Genomic DNA, 18,962 nt, shown 5'->3' on the forward strand with positions numbered 1-18,962 from the left:
AAATATACTTTATTCATAAAATATCTTCAATCACATTCCAAACTATTTCAAAAACAACATTACAAGGGTACAATCCAGGTTACACTTTTACAAGATGTATCACCAGGTGCATCAGTACAAACAATATTACAATCATTTACAGCCTTTCATTTTGATCTGTACAGCCCGAGGGGCTCTAAACAGTTCCCAGTCTCTCGGTGCGCTGTGGTAGAAAGGTCTTAGACAGCGACCCTTCCCCATTGCGCCTTTGCGGCAGCTGCCCCAAGCTTTAGTGCGTCCCTCAGCACGTAGTCCTGGACTTTGGATTGTGCCAGTCCACAACAATCGGTCGGGGACAACTCTTTGCGCTGGAAGACCAACAAGTTTCGGGCAGACCAAAGCGCGTCTTCCGCAAACCGAGAATGTATCAAACCCTCACGTTGAGACTGTGTCAAAGCCTCAACTGAGAATGTGTCAAACCCTCACATTGAGACTGTGTCAAGCCCTCACACTGAGACTGTCAAACTCACACTGAGACTATGTCAAAGCCTCACACCGAGAATGTGTCAAACCTTCATACTGAGACTGTGTCACTCACACCGAGAATGTGTCAAACCCTCACACTGAGACTGTGTCAAACACTCACTGAGATTGTGTCAAACACTCACTGAGACTGTGTCAAATCTTCGCAGCAAAACTGTCAAACCATCAGAACGAGACTATGGCTGGAATTTTCACGTCCCATTGGTGTCAGATGTCATGCTGGGTGGAAGGGAGGGCAATTTGGCGAGAAGACAAAAAAAATTGGTTTCACGCTGTCATGAAACCAGTTTCCAATCGTCCGCTTCACCAGTCAATGGCAGGCTGCATTTCCAGCCGCCGCATGTCAGGAGCCTAATTTCAATACTTTAGCATCTCATTATAAGCCCTGCTTGCTGGAAGCATCCTCCCAGGTCAAATTTACTGCCCACATTGGTGTGACTTCAGAACGGCGTCCTTCACAACTGCCTTTAAAAGACAAACACAGGCATTCCGAACTTCGAGGGGAACTTAGAGGTCAGTGCACACAACCTTGCGCAGTGCTCGCGAACATCACCCATAAGGCATCAAGGAAAAGACGCCGTGCATTTCTGGGGGGCACAGACAAGTTGCTTTTCCAGGCTGGCTTTCAGTGCAGTACCGGGGCAAGCGCTCCAGTGCAGGTCAGGCCGAGGGGTGGGGTTTGGTGAAAGGCAGCACAGACTGAAGGAACTACTCAAGCACATGCCGGGGGGGTGGGGGAAGTGGGGGTGAGGGATGCAGCCAGGCACTTGGAAAAGCTTGTTAAAAGTGAACATTCTTCCGCAGCTGCAGCTCAATGTGCTTGGAGTTGGGCCTCTGAAACTTTTCTGCCCACTCAAGCAACACAAAAGCATGAATGTGCCACCAAATGCTCCAGAACTTTTCACCCTTTGGGCTCAGACTGCAAATTAATGAGCATTTTAGTGGATTGCAGAACAATTGGATGCCTGTGTACATCGTACAATCTCCTCGCTAAAGCTGGCCATGGAGCAGTCACTGGTGGAGGTGCTCACAGCCCCTTGCAATGTCATTATCCCAGTTTGGACCAGTCTCCCTCATGGTTCAAGCTAACAGTGCAGCTTTGCAGTGCGGGTTAGGAGAATGCCTGTGCCTGAGCTGAGAGCACAGCATGCAGTCCAATGGGCAAAGCTGCTGTCAATCGGGCAGGTGGAGTAGGGCGGAAGTGGTTGGGGCTTCAGGCAGCCATTAAGTGCAACACACACTGGCCATCCAAGTGGTGGCCTGCACTCTCCTGCAGGGGTGAAGGAGCCTTCAGACTTAACCAAAAGTGGTTCTCAGGGTACCTATGGTAACCCATGTGTCTCTCTCTTTAATTCTGCAGGAGCAGAACATCAGGATCATGGAGCCTGGTGATTTACAATATGCCTAATGCTTACAGAGGAGAGAGCAGCGGAGGGGCCTGGCTCAGCAAAGGGAGGAGCACCTCCATCAAGATGAAGGGGCAGAAGGGCCTGCTGCACACGCAGCTGAAGAACTGCAGAGAGCCGTCATTGGTAGGTGTCTGGTTAGAGCCAGGGCCTACAGACACCGCCTGTCATTCCTGCAGATGACCAACAACCAGTGTCGCCAAACACTGTGCATTTCTAGGGAATTGGTCAGTCACGTATGCCACCTGCTGCAGGATTTGGTGCCACATGGACATAGAAGGCATCGAGTGCCAGTGGCCATGATAGTGTTGGCAGTGCTCAATTTTTATGCCAGTGGCTCCTTCCAGGGCTCCACAGGTGACTTGTGCAGGATCTCGCACAAGTCTATCCAAGAGATCACAAATGCTGTTTTCACTGAGGCCCAGGACTTTGTGCATTTCGCCCAGGGTCAGGGAAGCCAGGAAGTAAGAGCGCTGGGATTTGCGCAGATGTCAGGCTTTCCACAGGTGCCCGGAGCCATTGATTGCATTCATATGGCACTTAGGTCTCCATGGAAACAAGCGGTCAACAACATCAACCACAAGGGCTTCCACTTGCTGAATGTTCAGCTGGTGTGCAACCACCACAAATGCATCCTGCAGGTCTGCGTACAATTCCCAGGGAACGTCCATGACTTCTATATCCTTAGCAGGTCTCAGATCTCTGACATCTGCCAGGCTCCAGAGCTGCTGCAGGGTTGGCTCCTCGGGGACGAGGGCTACCCACAGAGGATGCGGCTGATGATGCCCGTGCGGTGGTCTCAGGCTGCAGCAGCGACGGTATAACGAGGCTCATGCCGCGACCTAGGCTTTGGTGGAGCAAGCAATACGCATTTTGGAAATGAGGTTCCGGTGCCTCGACGGGTCCGGTGGAGCACTGCAATACAGTCCCCAGGGGGTATTGCACATCATCGCCACTTGCTGCGTGCCCCCCAACCTGGCACTGCAACTGTGGGAGGACTTGGCTGAGGAGGAGCTACATGTCTCCTCTGATGACGGGGATGTCGAAGGGGATGACTATGGTGAGGTCTTCGAAGGCGAAGCTACCAGTAATAAGGCCATTACATTGGTCGGACGAGGCAGGCCCGCTTGGGAGGCCCTCATAGCTGTAAGATTCATGGAGGATGATGATGAGCTGCAGTGAGGACAGTCCTGACATCCTCACTTGCATTTGGGAATATTTGACTCCTGTGTGGCTGATGGCAGCGCACACATGCTCAGTGCTGAGGCTCATGTCATGCAGACGCAGCGCAGGACCTAATAATCGCTAGATTCCAGGAGGATGCTGATGACATGCAGTGAGGGATCTTCACATAGCTTCTGTTAATGTCTGACTCTTGTCCAAATAAGGGCAGCTCGCTTGCACACTGTGATCAGGGTCATATCATGGAGATACAGCCGTGAAACTTTAAAAGCACCTGATCCTTCGTCAGCCTTCAGCACCTGTCCCCTTCAGGAGCCCAGCGTCACTGGTCACAGATGCTGAAGAGATGGGGGCCAGCTCCACCTCAAAGGTCATGAGAGCACATGGAGAGCATGAGAGAATTCTGTGACACCTGCCCATGACATTCTGGCAGCAATGACAAGCACCGTCAAGGTGCAGGCATCAGTAATGTGTCCAGGGAGTGTGAGGCTGGACCATCACTATGGTCTGAATGTTACACACTGGGCAGGGAAGAGGCCCTAGACTGAGATGCCTGCCTTTATCTTGTGCAGGAAGGTTTCACATCTGAGTGACACGAACACTGCTCATCAGAACAAGGAGCCACAGACAGGGAGACATTCTTGGGAGTTTATTTACAATATCAACATTATGTACAAGTGATTAACACCAGGCTGTGCAACTACATCTTCTTAACCTTCCTAACCCTGCTGCTACATCTTGGTGCTCCCCCTACATCCATAGCAGGAGTGTAGGCAGCCTGTTGACTGCTATGGCCTGTCTGTTATGACCTTGACCTTGGCAGGTGTCCTCTGGAGGGCCGATACCTGGAGGGCCCCAGCCTGCTTTCAGGGTCCTGCTGTGTGGCAGTGGCATCCTCCTCGAGCTGTGGAGCTGGAGCTGCTGAGGTCACAGGAAGAGGGGATTCGAATGGGTCGGACACTCCCAAAGTCACCCGGAGTATGCACCTGCTGATCCTCCTCCCTATGGGTGCCCAAGGGCCCCTAAATGACTCCTTGAGGAGAAGGGAAAGCTGGGGTGAGATCAAGCTGCCCGGCACCCCGGTCACACTGACACAGCTGGAGGCTGACCATGCCGTCAGTGATGGAGTTCAGCCTGCGCAGCAGTGCAGGGCCAATATCCTGGACCAAGGTCTCTATGGAAGCTGCCATCCTACCAGTGTTGACCTGCAGATGGACTCCTCCATCGTGCCTTGCAATCTGAGGAGTGCAGCGGACATCCCTTCCTGATGTTCCTGAGCTTGCCTTTGCAGCTCCAGCAACTGTGACATGACTGAGTCCAAAGAACTTCATGGTGGGCCTCCACTGCATCTAGTATGCGCCCGAGGGAGGTGTCACTAAGTTTGGGGGCAACATGTTTCCTCCCTTTGGCAGCCATGACTTTGCAGCAGCTTCCGATCCCTTAGGGAGTGCCAGCTCTGTGCAGGGGCAACCCTTTAAATATGGTGCCCAGGTTACTGAAGGCCTGAGGTGATGGCATGGCAGGCAAATCAGAGGCCGCCCCACCAGCGATCCAGCATGTTTCTTGGGAATGCATTATTAATGAGTTGGGCTGCACTGGGAATGGGGTGATACATTGCAAAAACCCAGTATTACGACCAGCAGGTAAAATGACTTTTTACCGCATTTTGTGCAAATCTGGGACAATTCTGATCTATGTCAAACCCTCACACTGAGACTGTGTTAAACTTAACCCGAGACTGTGTCAAGCCCTCACACCGAGACTGTGTTAAACTCAACCCGAGACTGTGTCAAGCCCTCACACCGAGACTGTGTCAAGCCCTCACACCGAGACTGTGTTAAACACTCACACCGAGACTGTGTCAAGCCCCCACACCGAGACTGTGTTAAACACTCACACCGAGACTGTGTTAAACGCTCACACCAAGACTGTGTCAAATCCTCACACTGAGACTGTGTCAAACTCTCATAATGAGACTGTCAAACCCTCACATTGAGACTGTACCAAACACTCACATTGACACAATTAAAGTGTATCAAACAGTCATATTGTGGCTATATCAAAGACTCAAACTGAAACTGTATGAAACACTTCCGTTGTAACTGTATAAATTATTTGCAGTGAGACTAGATCAAATACACATATTGGGACTCTATCTCTGTCATTGTAGGTTTGTCTTGGGAAACATTGGTTCTCTTACTCGAGAAGGGATTTGACTGGAGACAATGGTCTTTCATTCAAAACACTTTAAGTTACATCACTAACTATTTACAAGGTGATACCACATCAGGGCATAGCTACAGCTCCTCGCTAAGGTGCTCCTCACTCATCTCTCTCAGTGAGTGACATCATTACAACATAAAAACTAAAACAGAAATACCTGGAAAAACTCAGCAGGTCTGGCAGCATCGGTGGAGAAGAGAACAGTTGACGTTTCAAGTCCTCATGACCCTTCAACAGAACTAAGTAAAAATAGAAAAGGGGTGAAATATCCTTAAACCAGCTTATATTTCACCCCTTTCCTATTTTTACTTAGTTCTGTTGAAGGGTCATGAGGACTTGAAACGTCAACTGTGCTCTTCTCCACCGATGCTGCCAGACCTGCTGAGTTTTTCCAGGTATTTCTGTTTTTGTTTTTGTTTTGGATTTCCAGCATCCGCAGTTCTTTGCTTTTATCATTACAACATAGCTCCTTATGCACCTACCCAGCAGCTATTATTAAAGTTAACCCTTTACTCTACACTATCAAGCAATTACAGCGAGACTGTATCAAAGGCATACATGCACTGATACAAGACTCATTCACACAGTGATACCATCAAATGCTCTCACCCACTAAGATGGTATCGAGCACTCACTCACATAGGGAGTCTATGTCAAACATTCACTCACATAGGAAGACTGTATCGAACACTCACTCACACAGTGAGCCTGTATCAAACACTCATTCACATAGACAGTACTGAACATTTATTCACACAGTGAGACTGTACTGAACACTCACACAGTAAGGCTGTATTAAACACCCACTCACACAGTGAGACTATACTGGACACTCACTCACACAGTGAGCCTGTATCAAACATTCACTCACACAGGGAGCCTGTATCGAACATTTATTCACACAGTGAGACTATATCAAACATTCACTCACACAGTGAGCCTGTATCAAACATTCATTCACACACTGAGACTGTACTGAACACTCACTCACACAGTGAGGCTGTACTGAACACTCACTCACACAGTGAGGCTGTACTGAACACTCACTCACACAGTGAGGCTGTACTGAACACTCACTCACACAGTGAGCCTGTATCAAACATTCACTCACACAGTGAGCATGTATCAAACATTCACTCACACAGTGAGCATGTATCAAACATTCACTCACACAGTGAGCCTATATCAAACATTCTTCACACAGTGGGACTATACTGAACTCTTATTCACAAACTAAGGGCTAGATTTTACCAGCCCTCTGGGGATGGGCAAGGAAGCAGGTGGTGCCAATTTATTGGCATGGGAAGGCTCAGTGTTTTCCTGCCTCCAGGCCATTTTACCAGCTGTGAGGATGATAGAAGACAGTCCTATTACCCAGAGGACAAGTAGCCATTTATGTGGCAAGTTGAGGGCCTCTTCCTGCCGCTGCTGCCATTTTACCATGTCCGTTTTCTTGTGGCTTGGTGGGGCCGGGGTAGGGGGGGGGGGGGGGGGGGGGGGGGGGGGCGGGGGCAGGGCAAGGGTGGGTGGTTGTGTGGTATAGGGTTGTGGGGGCCTGCCTGTTCAGGCACTCTGTGGTCCATGGAGAAGCCCCATGGCAACAAAGGTCACCCCTGCGGCAACACCAATGCCCCTGCCCAATCCCCTCTCTGGGGCATTCCTGACTGACCCCAGTGTCTCAGACCCCACTTATCTGGTTGTGAGGGTGGCCTGTTCCCATGGTGCCCTCTCTTCCAGGCACAGTCCTAGCAATAATCGGCAGCTCCCGGGGCAGGAGACCGTGCTTTGAAGGTACAAGAGACCTGACAACAACTAATTAGATGTCAGACAACCAAAAAAATGCATGCGGTGGTCCCACAAACAGCTGAGGTAGGGCTGCTGCCAGCTTTCAGGGGCCCCCACTAATAAAAGTCCAGCCTTTGACTGTAGCAAACACTCATTCACAAACTGAGGACACTGAGACTGTATCAAGCACTGCCTCATAATGTGAGACTGTAATAAGGACTCACTCACATGGTAAGACTGTATAAATAGTAATTCTCACGATGGGATCATATTGACATTTACACTCACACTGAGACTGTATCGAATACTCACATACTTGGTGAGACCATTGAATGCACATATTGAAGTTATTGAAAGAAAATCATGCAGAGGAAATAGTAGGTGACCGATTCGCAAGCACCACATTTGCACCTCTGCAAATGCTTGAAGATTGTTTCCTTTGTCCCCTCTTACACTTCTTTCCAACCATTTGCCCTTCCACTGCATTGTGTTCACACTATCGTCTTCATTGTAGATGCTATCACCGTTTTTTTTCTCATAGATTTGTCGGGAGATTCACTTCAGTAGCACAAAGCAGCAAATCCCTCACCTGTCAGTCCTCTATCTCCTTCCCCGATGATTCAACTGAGATGGGAAATGTCACCTCGTAGGAGACAGCTAGCCATGAATGTCATAAAAGACTGACATGCAAGTTCATCTCTGAGTGAAGATTTCAGTGTACTGGGCACATTGTGAATTTATTTTCAAGCAAACTAGTTAACTCCACAACAAGGTCAATCATGCTTTGTCATTTAAATCAAATTTGGCATTCATGCTATTCTTACCATCACCGGGATCAACAATCTCAACTGTAGCAACTTCTGGGAACTCCAACGCAGCCATGACGGGGTCAGACAGAACAATCTGGAATGTTTCGGAAGTCTCATATTCATTATCAGCAAGTATCTTTACTCTCCAGGTTGCAGTAGACTGGCCTGGATTGAACTGGACCTGTTTCTGGGACTTCCCTTTGAAATCCTTATCCTTTTCTGCACTTCCATCCTTGGTGGCAATGCCTAGAAGGAAAGGGGGAGAAATAAAACTGATGCCATCCTTTATTATAGGGCTCTGATTTCATTACAATTTTAGCTTCTACATCCTGAAAAAGTCAATTTCTAAAATATGAGCATTTTAATTTGCAGCTGTGTTTCTAATCACCATGAGGTAAAGCAGGTGGGTGACCCACTCCACCAAGCTCATGTCCAGGTATGAGACAAAACTTTAAGTCCACTCCCTGCCTCCCCACCTTCATTCCTCAACCCCTGGCCAATCCACCAGCCATATGATGAGTCTTAGAGTGTTATAGTGTGTCCATGTGTGAGGGTGGAGAAAAGGGTAGTGACTACTTATATTGTTTAGAGATGTTTGCTTTGCTAGGTTTTGTACACCATGTTCCCAATGATAGCTTGGTGATTGAAATAAGAAGATGAGGAGGATGTTATCTAATGAAGACACACTAGAAAACATGCACAATTTACCTGAGTTGGCTCAAACTTTATCACTACTATATTAATAAGTACCACCCGTATCTATAATCTCATTTCAAATGGACATATATTTGAGCCGAAGAATTTGTGGAGAGAACTGGATGGCCACCTGGTCGTTTTGAGGGTAGAAAGGTTGATGTGAAAATGTCTCTCAAGTTCTTACACTGGATTCAAGTAACATTCCAGCAAGATTATCCACAGACGGTAAGTTTTATTTGCCTGAATTAGGGGTGTGGGTTGGAGGGAGATGGCCGAAGGTTTTTGAATGTAAGGAAAATAAGCTGCGTTCAATAATGGGCTGGCGGTTCAATCCACCAGACTACTGTTCATGTTGCGAAGACAAACATTTACACCACTGCCTTTTGCAGAGTTGTACTCAATTTGATTATGTGCTCACTATCATACTCCAAGCTCAGTTAAAATGGTTAAAGCAAAAGAAACTTGGGTTTGAAAACAATTCTCTAGCCATAATCCTTGACATGTCAGAATAATTTGCGACAATGTCTCTTTAAAACCCAGCTGTTTCTTTCATGAATCCGCTAGTCCAATTCATCTTTGTGGTTCTGTTTAAAGGGTGTAAAATAAATTTGAACCTCAGTTAAAACAACATGTTAAATTAACAGTTATCAACTATCATTCATTTCTAAATAGAAGAAAGAACCTTCCAGAAGTGATCGTTCCTTGACACAACCGGAGTGTTGCTGGTAATGGAGTTGAACAAAGTCCTATGTTTTAGAGTTACAAAGCCTTTCCCTTTCATCCTGGTAATTCTATTTTCTCTTTCTGGCAGCTGACATATTACAAAATATACAGTGGCCAAATGGGAGCGCTGATGTTTTCCTTTGGGGAATGTTTGCAAAGTGCAATTATATTCTTTCTTCATGCAACAGGCATCAGGATGACTAATTAGAATGCTCACAGTGAGAGGCAAAGTGGTAGCATTTATTGAGTGAGCTTTTAATTACAACTGTTTATATTTTCTTTCAAATTGTGACACTATCCTGCTATTAAAGTGTGCTTTGGACCAGGCGGAACACCAACAATCATTTGAGGTTTCTGCTGTGAAACAGCAGTGATATCACAATAAATAGAAAGTGGAGCGGTTCCATTCTTTTTTACGTGATTTCTTCGCAGATGCTTACCAATGAAAGATGTTTCTCCCAAGTACCCTCTTCGTTTCAGTGTCACTTCTAGAAACCGGGAGTCCTCATCCACTAGGTAGTATTCTCTCTCCAAGGAAATCCAAGCCCAGTTCAGGCGGAACGGCTGACTCTTCAGTTTGTTCCCTCCTGTGGTTTTATGAGTTGAATAAGGAGAAAAAGTACACTTTAGGCAATCATGCTGGAAGAGAGTGATGTTACACATTCTGCAGCAGTAGTCAATCTAGCAATAGACTGTAGCACAGAAGCACCTTTTACAATCAGGATAAACTACAAGCAGGGCTATAGCATCCTTGATTTCATGCTCGAACTCAGTTTTTATACAATTATCTCAGCACCTACTTTGTGAACAGCTCACTGAGTGGTTTCTTTACACACTGATTGGAATGCTGTGATATTTCACCGCACTGTCTGAAGATTCAAATTTCCATTGTAATACAGCAACAGCTTGCAAAACACTTTTAGTGTAGACAAAACATCTTAAGATGTTTCACAGAGATGTAAGGCAAGAAAACAAAGAAGGTATTGGGGTAATCAAAACCTTGGTCAAAGAAGTGATTTTTAAGGGGGATCTTAACGGAGTGGAGGCTGGAGAAGTCGTAGGATTAGGGAGGAAATTGCAAAGCATGGTGCCTCAGTGAAAGAAGACACAGGAGAGCACCAGTGCAATCGAGTCTGGAGGCAACAAAAGCATGGGGGAGAATTTCGAAAACTGTAAAAGCAGTTAAAGTAACAGGAGATATTTTTGAAGATAGTGTTAGGAACAATGTATAACTTTGGACGGGATTTTCCGGCCCCGTTGCAGGCAGGACCTGCCACATGTGAGGTAGCGCCCCAGCCAGAAGTCCACTGACTTGTGGCGGGACCAGAAGATCCCGGTGGTGAGTGGGAGCAGAAAATCCTGCCCTTTAAGTTTAATTTTTTATTCACATTTGTGTATTAAGAAAGGTGGAACATGGTTTCAGTTTCATTTAGTTTTTTTTGTGAGCTTGGTGCCAGGAAGTCTGGATGGCCTCCTCACAAAAAGCTCAGGTTTTCTGGATTTGTTTGTATACATGCATTTTTAATGAGGTTTCACAATCCCTTGACGTGAAGAGACGGGTTACAAAGGGGTTAGTAATTTAGTGATTTTGGGAAGAAACAAAGTAGAAAACCTGCACTGTTGCCTAGTGACAGGGGTCCAGTAACACACCGAGATACAGGGACAGACAGAAAAGTACAGAGTATGTCAAAGAGTGAAGGCAGGAGTTCTAAGCTCTCTGGTAAGAAATATTGCAAGGCTTCTGGGGATTGAGTTCAGCGAACTCGTGTTTGCTCTGCAGTTGAAGTAATAATGAGTTTAGAGTGTGGTTTTGGGTATCTCAGGGAGAGATACCAGCCGGGGAAAAGCATCTAGTTTCCATGGCCACCTCCTTTAGTACCCAGGGGATTTATCGGCTTTCAGTCCCATCACTATTTTTTTTTACTAATGCTAATTTTCTTCAATTCCTCCTTCTCACTAGATGCTTGGTTCCCTAGCATTTCTGGGAAGTTGTGTATACTTCAGTGTAGACAGACCAAAGTAGTTGTTTAATTGCTCTGCCACTTCCTTGTTCTCCATTATAAATTCTCCTGTTTCAGATGGTAAGGGATCTACATTTGCCTTCACTAATCTTTTTCTTTTTACATGCTTACAGGAGCGTTTACAATCTGCTTTTATGTTCCTTGAAAATTTACTCTCATACTCTATTTTTCCCCTCTTAACCAATCTCTTGGTCCTCCTTTCCTGAATTCTAAACTGCTCCCAAACCTCAGGCTTACTACTTTTTCTAGCAACTTCATATGACTCCTCTTTGGATCTAATACTATCCTTAATTTCTTTTGTTAGCCATGGTTGAGCCACTTTACTTACTGTGTTAATGCGCCAGAAAGGAATGTATAACTATTGCAATGCATGCATTTGTTTCTTAAATATTAGCCATTGCCTATCCACCATCATGCCTTTTAATGAAGTTCCCCAATCTATCTTAGCTAACTCACGCCTCATACCTTTGTAGTTTTCTTTGTTTAGATTTAGGACCCTCGTTTCAGGTTGGACCACTTCACTTCCCATCCTAATGAAGAATTCTAACATGTTATGATCACTATTCCCTAAAGGGCTCTGCACAACAAGGCTATTAATCAACTCCTTCTCATTCCACAATACCAAATCTAGGATAGCCTGTTCCCTAGTTGGTTCCTCGATGTACTGGTCTAAAAAATCATCTCGTATGCACCCCAGGAATTCATCTGCCATGGTATTATTGCTCATTTGATTTGCCCAGTCTATATGCAGATTAAAATCACCTATGATTATTATAGCACCCTTGTTACATGCATCTCTAATTTCCTGTTTAATGCCATACCCTACCTTACCACTGTTGTTTGGAGGCCTAAAGCAACTCCCACTAATGTTTTCCGCCTCTCCTTGCTTCTTAGCTCCACCCAGACTGATTCTACATCTAGATTTTCTGAGTTACTATCCTTTCTCACTATTGCACTGATTTCATCCTTAACTGACAACACCACCCTGCCCACTTTTCCTTTTTGCCTGTCCTTCCTAAATATTGAATACCCTTGGATATTCAGTTCCCAGTCTTGGTCACCCTGTAGCCATGTCTCCGTTTACAGCTATTTGCTCTGTTAATTAGTCCACCTTATTGCGAATGCTCGGTGCATCCAGATACAGTGCATTTAGACTTGTCTTTTTAACATCTTTAAACATCCTTTTTTTGTCCTGTGCCCCTATTTGCTGTTGGGCCTTGTTTTCTCTGCCTTCCACTTTCTGCTTTCTACTTTTCTGTCCTTCATTTCTATCTTAATTTCCCTCTGTTGTGTCTCCCCACTTAAGATTCCCTCCACACCCCACTCAATCTAGTTTAAACCCTCCCCCACAGTACTAGCAAATACTCCTGCGAGGATATTGGTCCCTGTCCTGCTGGGGTGCAACCCGTCCAGCTTGTACAGGTCCCATCTACCCGAGAATCAGTCCCAATGCCTCAGGAATCTAAATCCCTCCCTCCTACCCCATCTCTCCAGCCATGCATTGATCTGGTCTATTCTCCTATATGTGATCTTGCCAGCACGAACACTGGGAGTAATCCTGAAATTACTACCTTTGAGGTCCTGCTTTCTAATTTAGTTCCTAGCTCCCTATATTCTGCTTGCAGGACCTCATCCCTCTTTTTAACTATGTCATTGGTGCCGATATGGACCACACCCTCTGGATGTTCACCCTCCCCCTTCAGAATGTCCTGTAGCAACCTGGCACTGAGGAGGCAACATACCATTCTGGTATCACATCTGCGGCTGCAGAAACGTCGATCTGTTCCCCCCAACAATAGAATCCCCTATCACTATTGCTCTACCACTCTTAACATCAGCTGGGATTGTAACACTCACACACATCCAATAATTGTATATTCAGTAACCGGGGATCCTGGTTGGTTTAATGGAAATAGTCATGCCTCTGGTTATATTTGATATGCAATACCATCAGAGAATGAGCTGTCAGAAACACTTTTAAATAATAACCATATTTGAATGGATTCTCCAGCTAGTTTTTGTGAAGGGTCCCACTCAATTCATCAACATATGTTTCTTCTTCAGGTGCCGACTTACACTGTTCCAAAATTTTCTGTTTTTATTTCATGCTAACTACTGCCAGATCATTTTTTTGTGATATCAATCACCTTTGTTGTAATATAAAAGCAAAATACTGTGGGATGCTGGAGATCTGAAATAAAAACAGAAAGTGCTGGAAAAAATCAGCAGGACTGGCAACATCCGCGGGGAGATGGTGGTATATTGGTATTGTCAATGTACTAGTAATCCAGAAGCCCAGGCTTATGCTCTGGGGGGCACAAGTTCAAATCCCACCACAGCAGCTGATGGAATTTAAAGTCAATTAATAAATCTGGAATATAAAGATAGTCTCAGTAATAGTGACCATGAAGCTATCATTGATTGTCATAAAAACCCAACTGCTTCACCAATGTCCTTTAGGGAAGGAAATCTGCCATCCTTACCTGGTCTGGTCTACATATGACTCCAGACCCACAACCAATGTGGTTGATTCTTAACTGCCCTCTGAAATAGCCTGGTAAGCCACTTAGTTCAAGGGCAATTAGGGATGGGCAACAAATGCAGGCCTTGTCAGCAATGTCCACTTCCCATCAAAGAATTAAAGAAATCTTTCGTGAGAGAAACAGAGCTAACACTTCAAGTCCAGTATTCTTCTTTGGAACAAACTAGCTTTACAGTCACCCTAGCAGCCAATGAATCTTTCCTTCCTCCATGCTTTCCAACATTTATATTATTTTCTCTTCTGTGCTTTTGAACAATCATTGGTACGAAAGAAAAACAATTGAAGAATTTGTTCTTTGATACTATAAAATTCAGACATTTGTTTCACAAATGAGAGATCATTCTTCGTAGATTATTGATTGTAGCTGGTAGAACTAAGGGAGAACTTCCATTTATGTAAGTCCTTCAACATCTGGTCCAAAGAGGAAGGAGGCGCTGCTGGATCTGGTTCAGGGGGATGAGGCGGATCAAGTGTCAGTAGGGGAATATTTAAGGGACAGTGATCACACTATTATAAGGTTTTGATTAGCTATAGAAAAAGACAAAGACAAAATTAATTAATTGCGGGTGGGCCAATTTCAATTGGATGAGAACAGATTTATCCCAGGTAAATCAAAATCAAAGACTGGCAGGCAACACTGTAACGGAACACTGGGCTGCCTTTAAAAAGGAGATAGTTCAGTTCAGGTACAGTTGAAGTACATTCACACTTGGGAAAAAAATAGAACAAATAAAATCAGAGCTCTCTGGATGACAAAGAGTAGGATGAAATCGAAAAAACGTGCATGTGACAGATGTCAGGTTGATAATATAATTGTGAACCAGGCTGAATATAGAAATTTCAAAGTGGAAGTGGAAAAAGAAATAGGAGGAGCAAAGAGAGAGCATGAGCAGAGATTGGCAGCCAACATAAAGGAGAATCCAAAAATCTTCTCTCAGCACATAAAGCACAAAAACAGTCGTAAGAGGAGAGGTGAGGCTGATTAGGAACCTAAATGGGGATTGCAGCAGTGGCACGGCTGATATACTAAACGATTACGTTACATCTGCCTTCATTAAGGGAGAAGATGCTGCCAAAGTCATGGTGCAAGAGGAGGCAGTTGGACGCTTGATGAGTTAAAATTGATAAAGAGGAGATATGAAAAAAGCTAACTATGCTTAAAGTTGATAAGTCAAATGCATTCAAGAATACTGAGGGAAGTAAGGGCAGAATTTGTGGGGGCAATGGGCATAATCTTCCAATTCTTCTTAGTTATAGGGGTGGTTCCAGAGGACTGGAGAATTGCAAATGTTACACCCTTGTTCAAGAAAGGGTGTAAGGATAAGCCCAACAACTGCAGGCCAATCAGTTTAACCTCAGTGGTAGGAAAGCTCTTAGAAGAAATAATTCAGGTTGAAGTTAACAGTCACTTAGACAAATGTGGATTAATTAAGGAAAGCCAGCATGGATTTAAGGTCAAATCATGCATAACTAACTTGCTTGGATTATTTGATGAGGTAACAGAGAGGCATGATTAAGGTAATGCGGTTGATGTGGTGTACATAGACTTCCAAAAGGAATTCAATTTTGCCACATAACTGAAACAAAAACAAAAATACCTGAAAAAACTCAGCAGGTTTGGCAGCATCTGCGGATAGGAGGACAGTCAATGTTTCGAGTCCGAATGACCCTTCAACAGAACAGATTATAAAATAAAGGGTACAATTCTAAAAGGAGTGCAGAAGCAGAGGAACCTGGGGATATGTGTGCACAAGGTGGCAGAACAGGTTGAGAAAGTGGTTAAAAAGGCATACAGGAACTTGGACTTTATAAGTAAAAGCATGAGTACAAAAGCAAGGAAGTTATGGTGAACCTTTATAAAGCACTTATTCGGCCTCAAACAGAGTAGTGCGTCCAACTCTGGGCACCACACTTTAGGAAAGATCTGAAGACATCAGAGACGGTGCAGAAAAGATTTACAAAAAGGGTTCCAGGGATGAGGGACTTCAGTAATCTGGGTAGATTGGAGATGGTGGGGCTGTTCTCCTTAGAGAAGAGAAGAGGGAGAGGAGATTTGGTAGAGGTATTTAAAACAACTAGGAGTCTGTACAGAAAAAGCAGAGAGAGGTTCACTGACAGACGGGTGAAGAACCAGAGGACACCAATTAAGGTGAATGGAAAAGAACCAAAGCAGACATGAGGAGAAACAATTTTATGCAGCGAGTGGTTAGTTTCTGGAATGCACTGCCTGAGATTTAATTGTGGTTTTCAAAATGGAACCGGATAATTAGCTGAAGAGAAAAAAATTGCGGGCTATGGGAAAAAGGCAGGGAGTGGGACGATATGAGTTTCTCTTGCAGAAAGGCAGTGTGGATAGGATGGATCAAATGGTCTCCATGAATGCTGTAACCATTCTATGATTATGTGATTCTATTTCACAAAGTGCTTTAAAGTCAATTAATTAATTCTGAAATGCAGTTATTGCTTTGTTATTCAGCGGCCAATATACACACTACAAGGTCCCGCAAACAGCACCAAAACAAATGATCAGTTAATCTGGCTATGGCTGATTGAAGGATAAATGGGACACCAGGAATACTCCCCTACTCTTCTTCAAAAAGTGGTATGGAATCTTTTATGTCCAACAGAGGAGGGGGTTGGTTTAACATCCCATCAGAAAGACAGCACCTCTGACAATGCAACATTCTCTCAGTACTACGATGAAATAACAGCTTAGATCATGTGCACAAATTCTAGGTGAGGGCTTAAGCCCACAGGCCTTGCCTCAGAAGTGAGAATTCTCTCCACACTGAGTCAAGGCTGACACTGATCCCATCATAACATCTGGTCTATCTGCTTGGATTGATACTGACAATCTTATCTGGCTATTTGGCATTGTCCTGGCTAACAACCCTTTTTCAACAACACCACCACCAAATCTAGATTGCCATTCATTTCAATACTGTTTTGGAATCTTGCTGTGCACTGAATGGCTGCTGCCTCTGCCTACATAACAGCAGTGCGTGCATTCCAAAATAATCCACTGTATTTCAGACATTTTTGAAAGACATTTATTTTAGCCTCATGGATAAGTAAGTTTTATGCTAAGAATGTTGATCTAATTCATTAAATGCTGGATCAAGGGCCTTGAAATCATGCTATGCGGCATCAGCAATAAACAATTGGTGGGATTTTCCAGCCACGCCCACTGCCAGGATTGTCGGGTCCCACCGAACGTCAATGGGCTTTTGGCTGGCCCGCTAAATCTCCCGCAATGGGTCCCACTACAACAGAGCCAGAAAATCCTGGCCAATGCTCACACATTCGTATTAAATTCTTCTGTACACAATTTTAACAAGGATGTTAACATGTTTACATAAGATCTCAATAACCAGCTCTATTTTGAAATTTTCTTCCAAGTTTTAGTATAAATTTCAATAGCAGAATTTGAATTTGGCCAGAACAGCTTTAAGTTTTCGATAAGATAATCTCAGTCACATTTTCTTGTTTCTCATGGCCGTTTTTGATCAGGTGGACTGGAAGTAATATTGCTACAAAATAGGTCTGTAAATGTCATAATCACATTCTGACAACCTATCACCATGTGACCTTTGCCAAAGGCCAGCTTGAAGCAGTCTGACCATCAAAGGCTGCTAAGCTTCGCACCAGTGGGCACAAAGGCAAAGGCCAGAACTGGCAATGACCTGACCTTGTGAGGAATCTGTTAGAGGAAGTGAAGTATGAGAAACGCTGCAAAATGAACCATTCCACTGTTGTTCCAGTTTCACTGTCCTTGACATGTGCTTTCACTCCACTCACTGATGCACTAACATAAACATTCAACCTTTTTGTAAGATAAACATCACACTGCTAAATTGTGTCATGCTTGTCCTTAGTTACAAATGTCTAAAGATGCATTTGCTGCTCTTTTATTGTCTCTGATGTGTCCCATGTTGGGACACTTCAAAAAGAAAAGCCGCTGTCTTTCCAGACCTAAAAGTCTCATTCATTTGGGAAAAAAACTCAATCAATTTGGTTTGAAGATTAGCCAATTCCACTGCATTGCACTTCAAAAAAATAAATGCAGCTCCATTTCTCATGGGTTGGCATAGTGTCTCAAATTTTAGAAAGGAAGACTGCAACTTTCCAGCCCCTCATGCCGGTGGGATCTTCCAGTCCCGCCGACGTGAACAGAGATTTCAATGGCTCACCAGCCCTGCCGCAGGGGAACCCACCGCCGAGGGGCTGGAAAATTCCAGCCAAACAATCACACTGACCTATTACCTTTCCAAACCTGAAAATGTCCTAAACAACAAAATACGTTTATGAAGGGTAGTCACTGTTGTAATACAGGAAGCTCATCAACCAATTTGCGCGCAGCAAGGTGCCACAAACAGCAATGTGATAATGACCAGATTATTTGGTTTTATGTACCTTGGGATCTTTTACATCCACCTGAGAGGACAGACAGGGCCTCGGTTTAATGTCTCATCTCAAGACACTACAGCACTCCCTCAGTACTGCACTCGACTGTCAGGTGAGGTTTTGCGCTCAAGTCATTTGATTGGGACTTCAGAATCAGAGGCCGGAATGCTACCACTGAGCCTCAGTTGAAACACAATATCGTAAATCTGACTGAATATTTCCCCAATGCTACAGTTCTGAATCTTACCTTACTTTGCCTATGCATTGCCATTTCTCATGTATTCTCACTAAAAGGGTACAGACCTATAAGAAACAGTTTTTGATTCAGATTGAAGCAAACCCATTGAATCTCAGTCTCTTCTAAACAGGCCTGAGCTCCAAGTCTTCATCTCATTAGTGGGTGAGGGGGAAAGAAGGGAACAAAAATTTCTTGCTCAAACTGAACAAAAGCCTGATAGGATTTTAGCAGAATGAAGTGCCATGCTCAGACTGTATTCATTCTCATGCTTTAATTCCACACTTTATTGCATGTATAATTTTTAAAAATACATTATTTAAAATCTGTGCCCAGTCAGTTTAGGGCAGCAAAGTTTGGCTCTGTAGAGCTGCTGGTTTCAGCAGTACAGGATTTCAGAGTTAAAAAATGGCA

At 44.5% G+C, this 18,962-nt stretch overlaps 1 protein-coding gene across 1 annotated transcript in view; it reads right to left on the reverse strand.

Annotated features, from left to right (window-relative positions):
- Nucleotides 1–18,962, reverse strand: part of frem3 (Fras1 related extracellular matrix 3) — a 237,422-nt gene that overhangs the window by 122,427 nt on the left and 96,033 nt on the right. Inside the window, exons 3-4 of the mRNA XM_078555493.1 lie at nt 9,787–9,933; nt 7,943–8,173 (exon numbers count right to left, since the gene is read on the reverse strand). Coding sequence (XP_078411619.1) covers nt 7,943–8,173; nt 9,787–9,933 — 378 coding nt within the window. The remainder of the gene's footprint in view (nt 1–7,942; nt 8,174–9,786; nt 9,934–18,962) is intronic.

This window comes from Cetorhinus maximus, chromosome 1 (genome assembly GCF_964194155.1).
Source record: "Cetorhinus maximus chromosome 1, sCetMax3.hap1.1, whole genome shotgun sequence".
Lineage (NCBI taxonomy): Eukaryota > Metazoa > Chordata > Chondrichthyes > Lamniformes > Cetorhinidae > Cetorhinus > Cetorhinus maximus.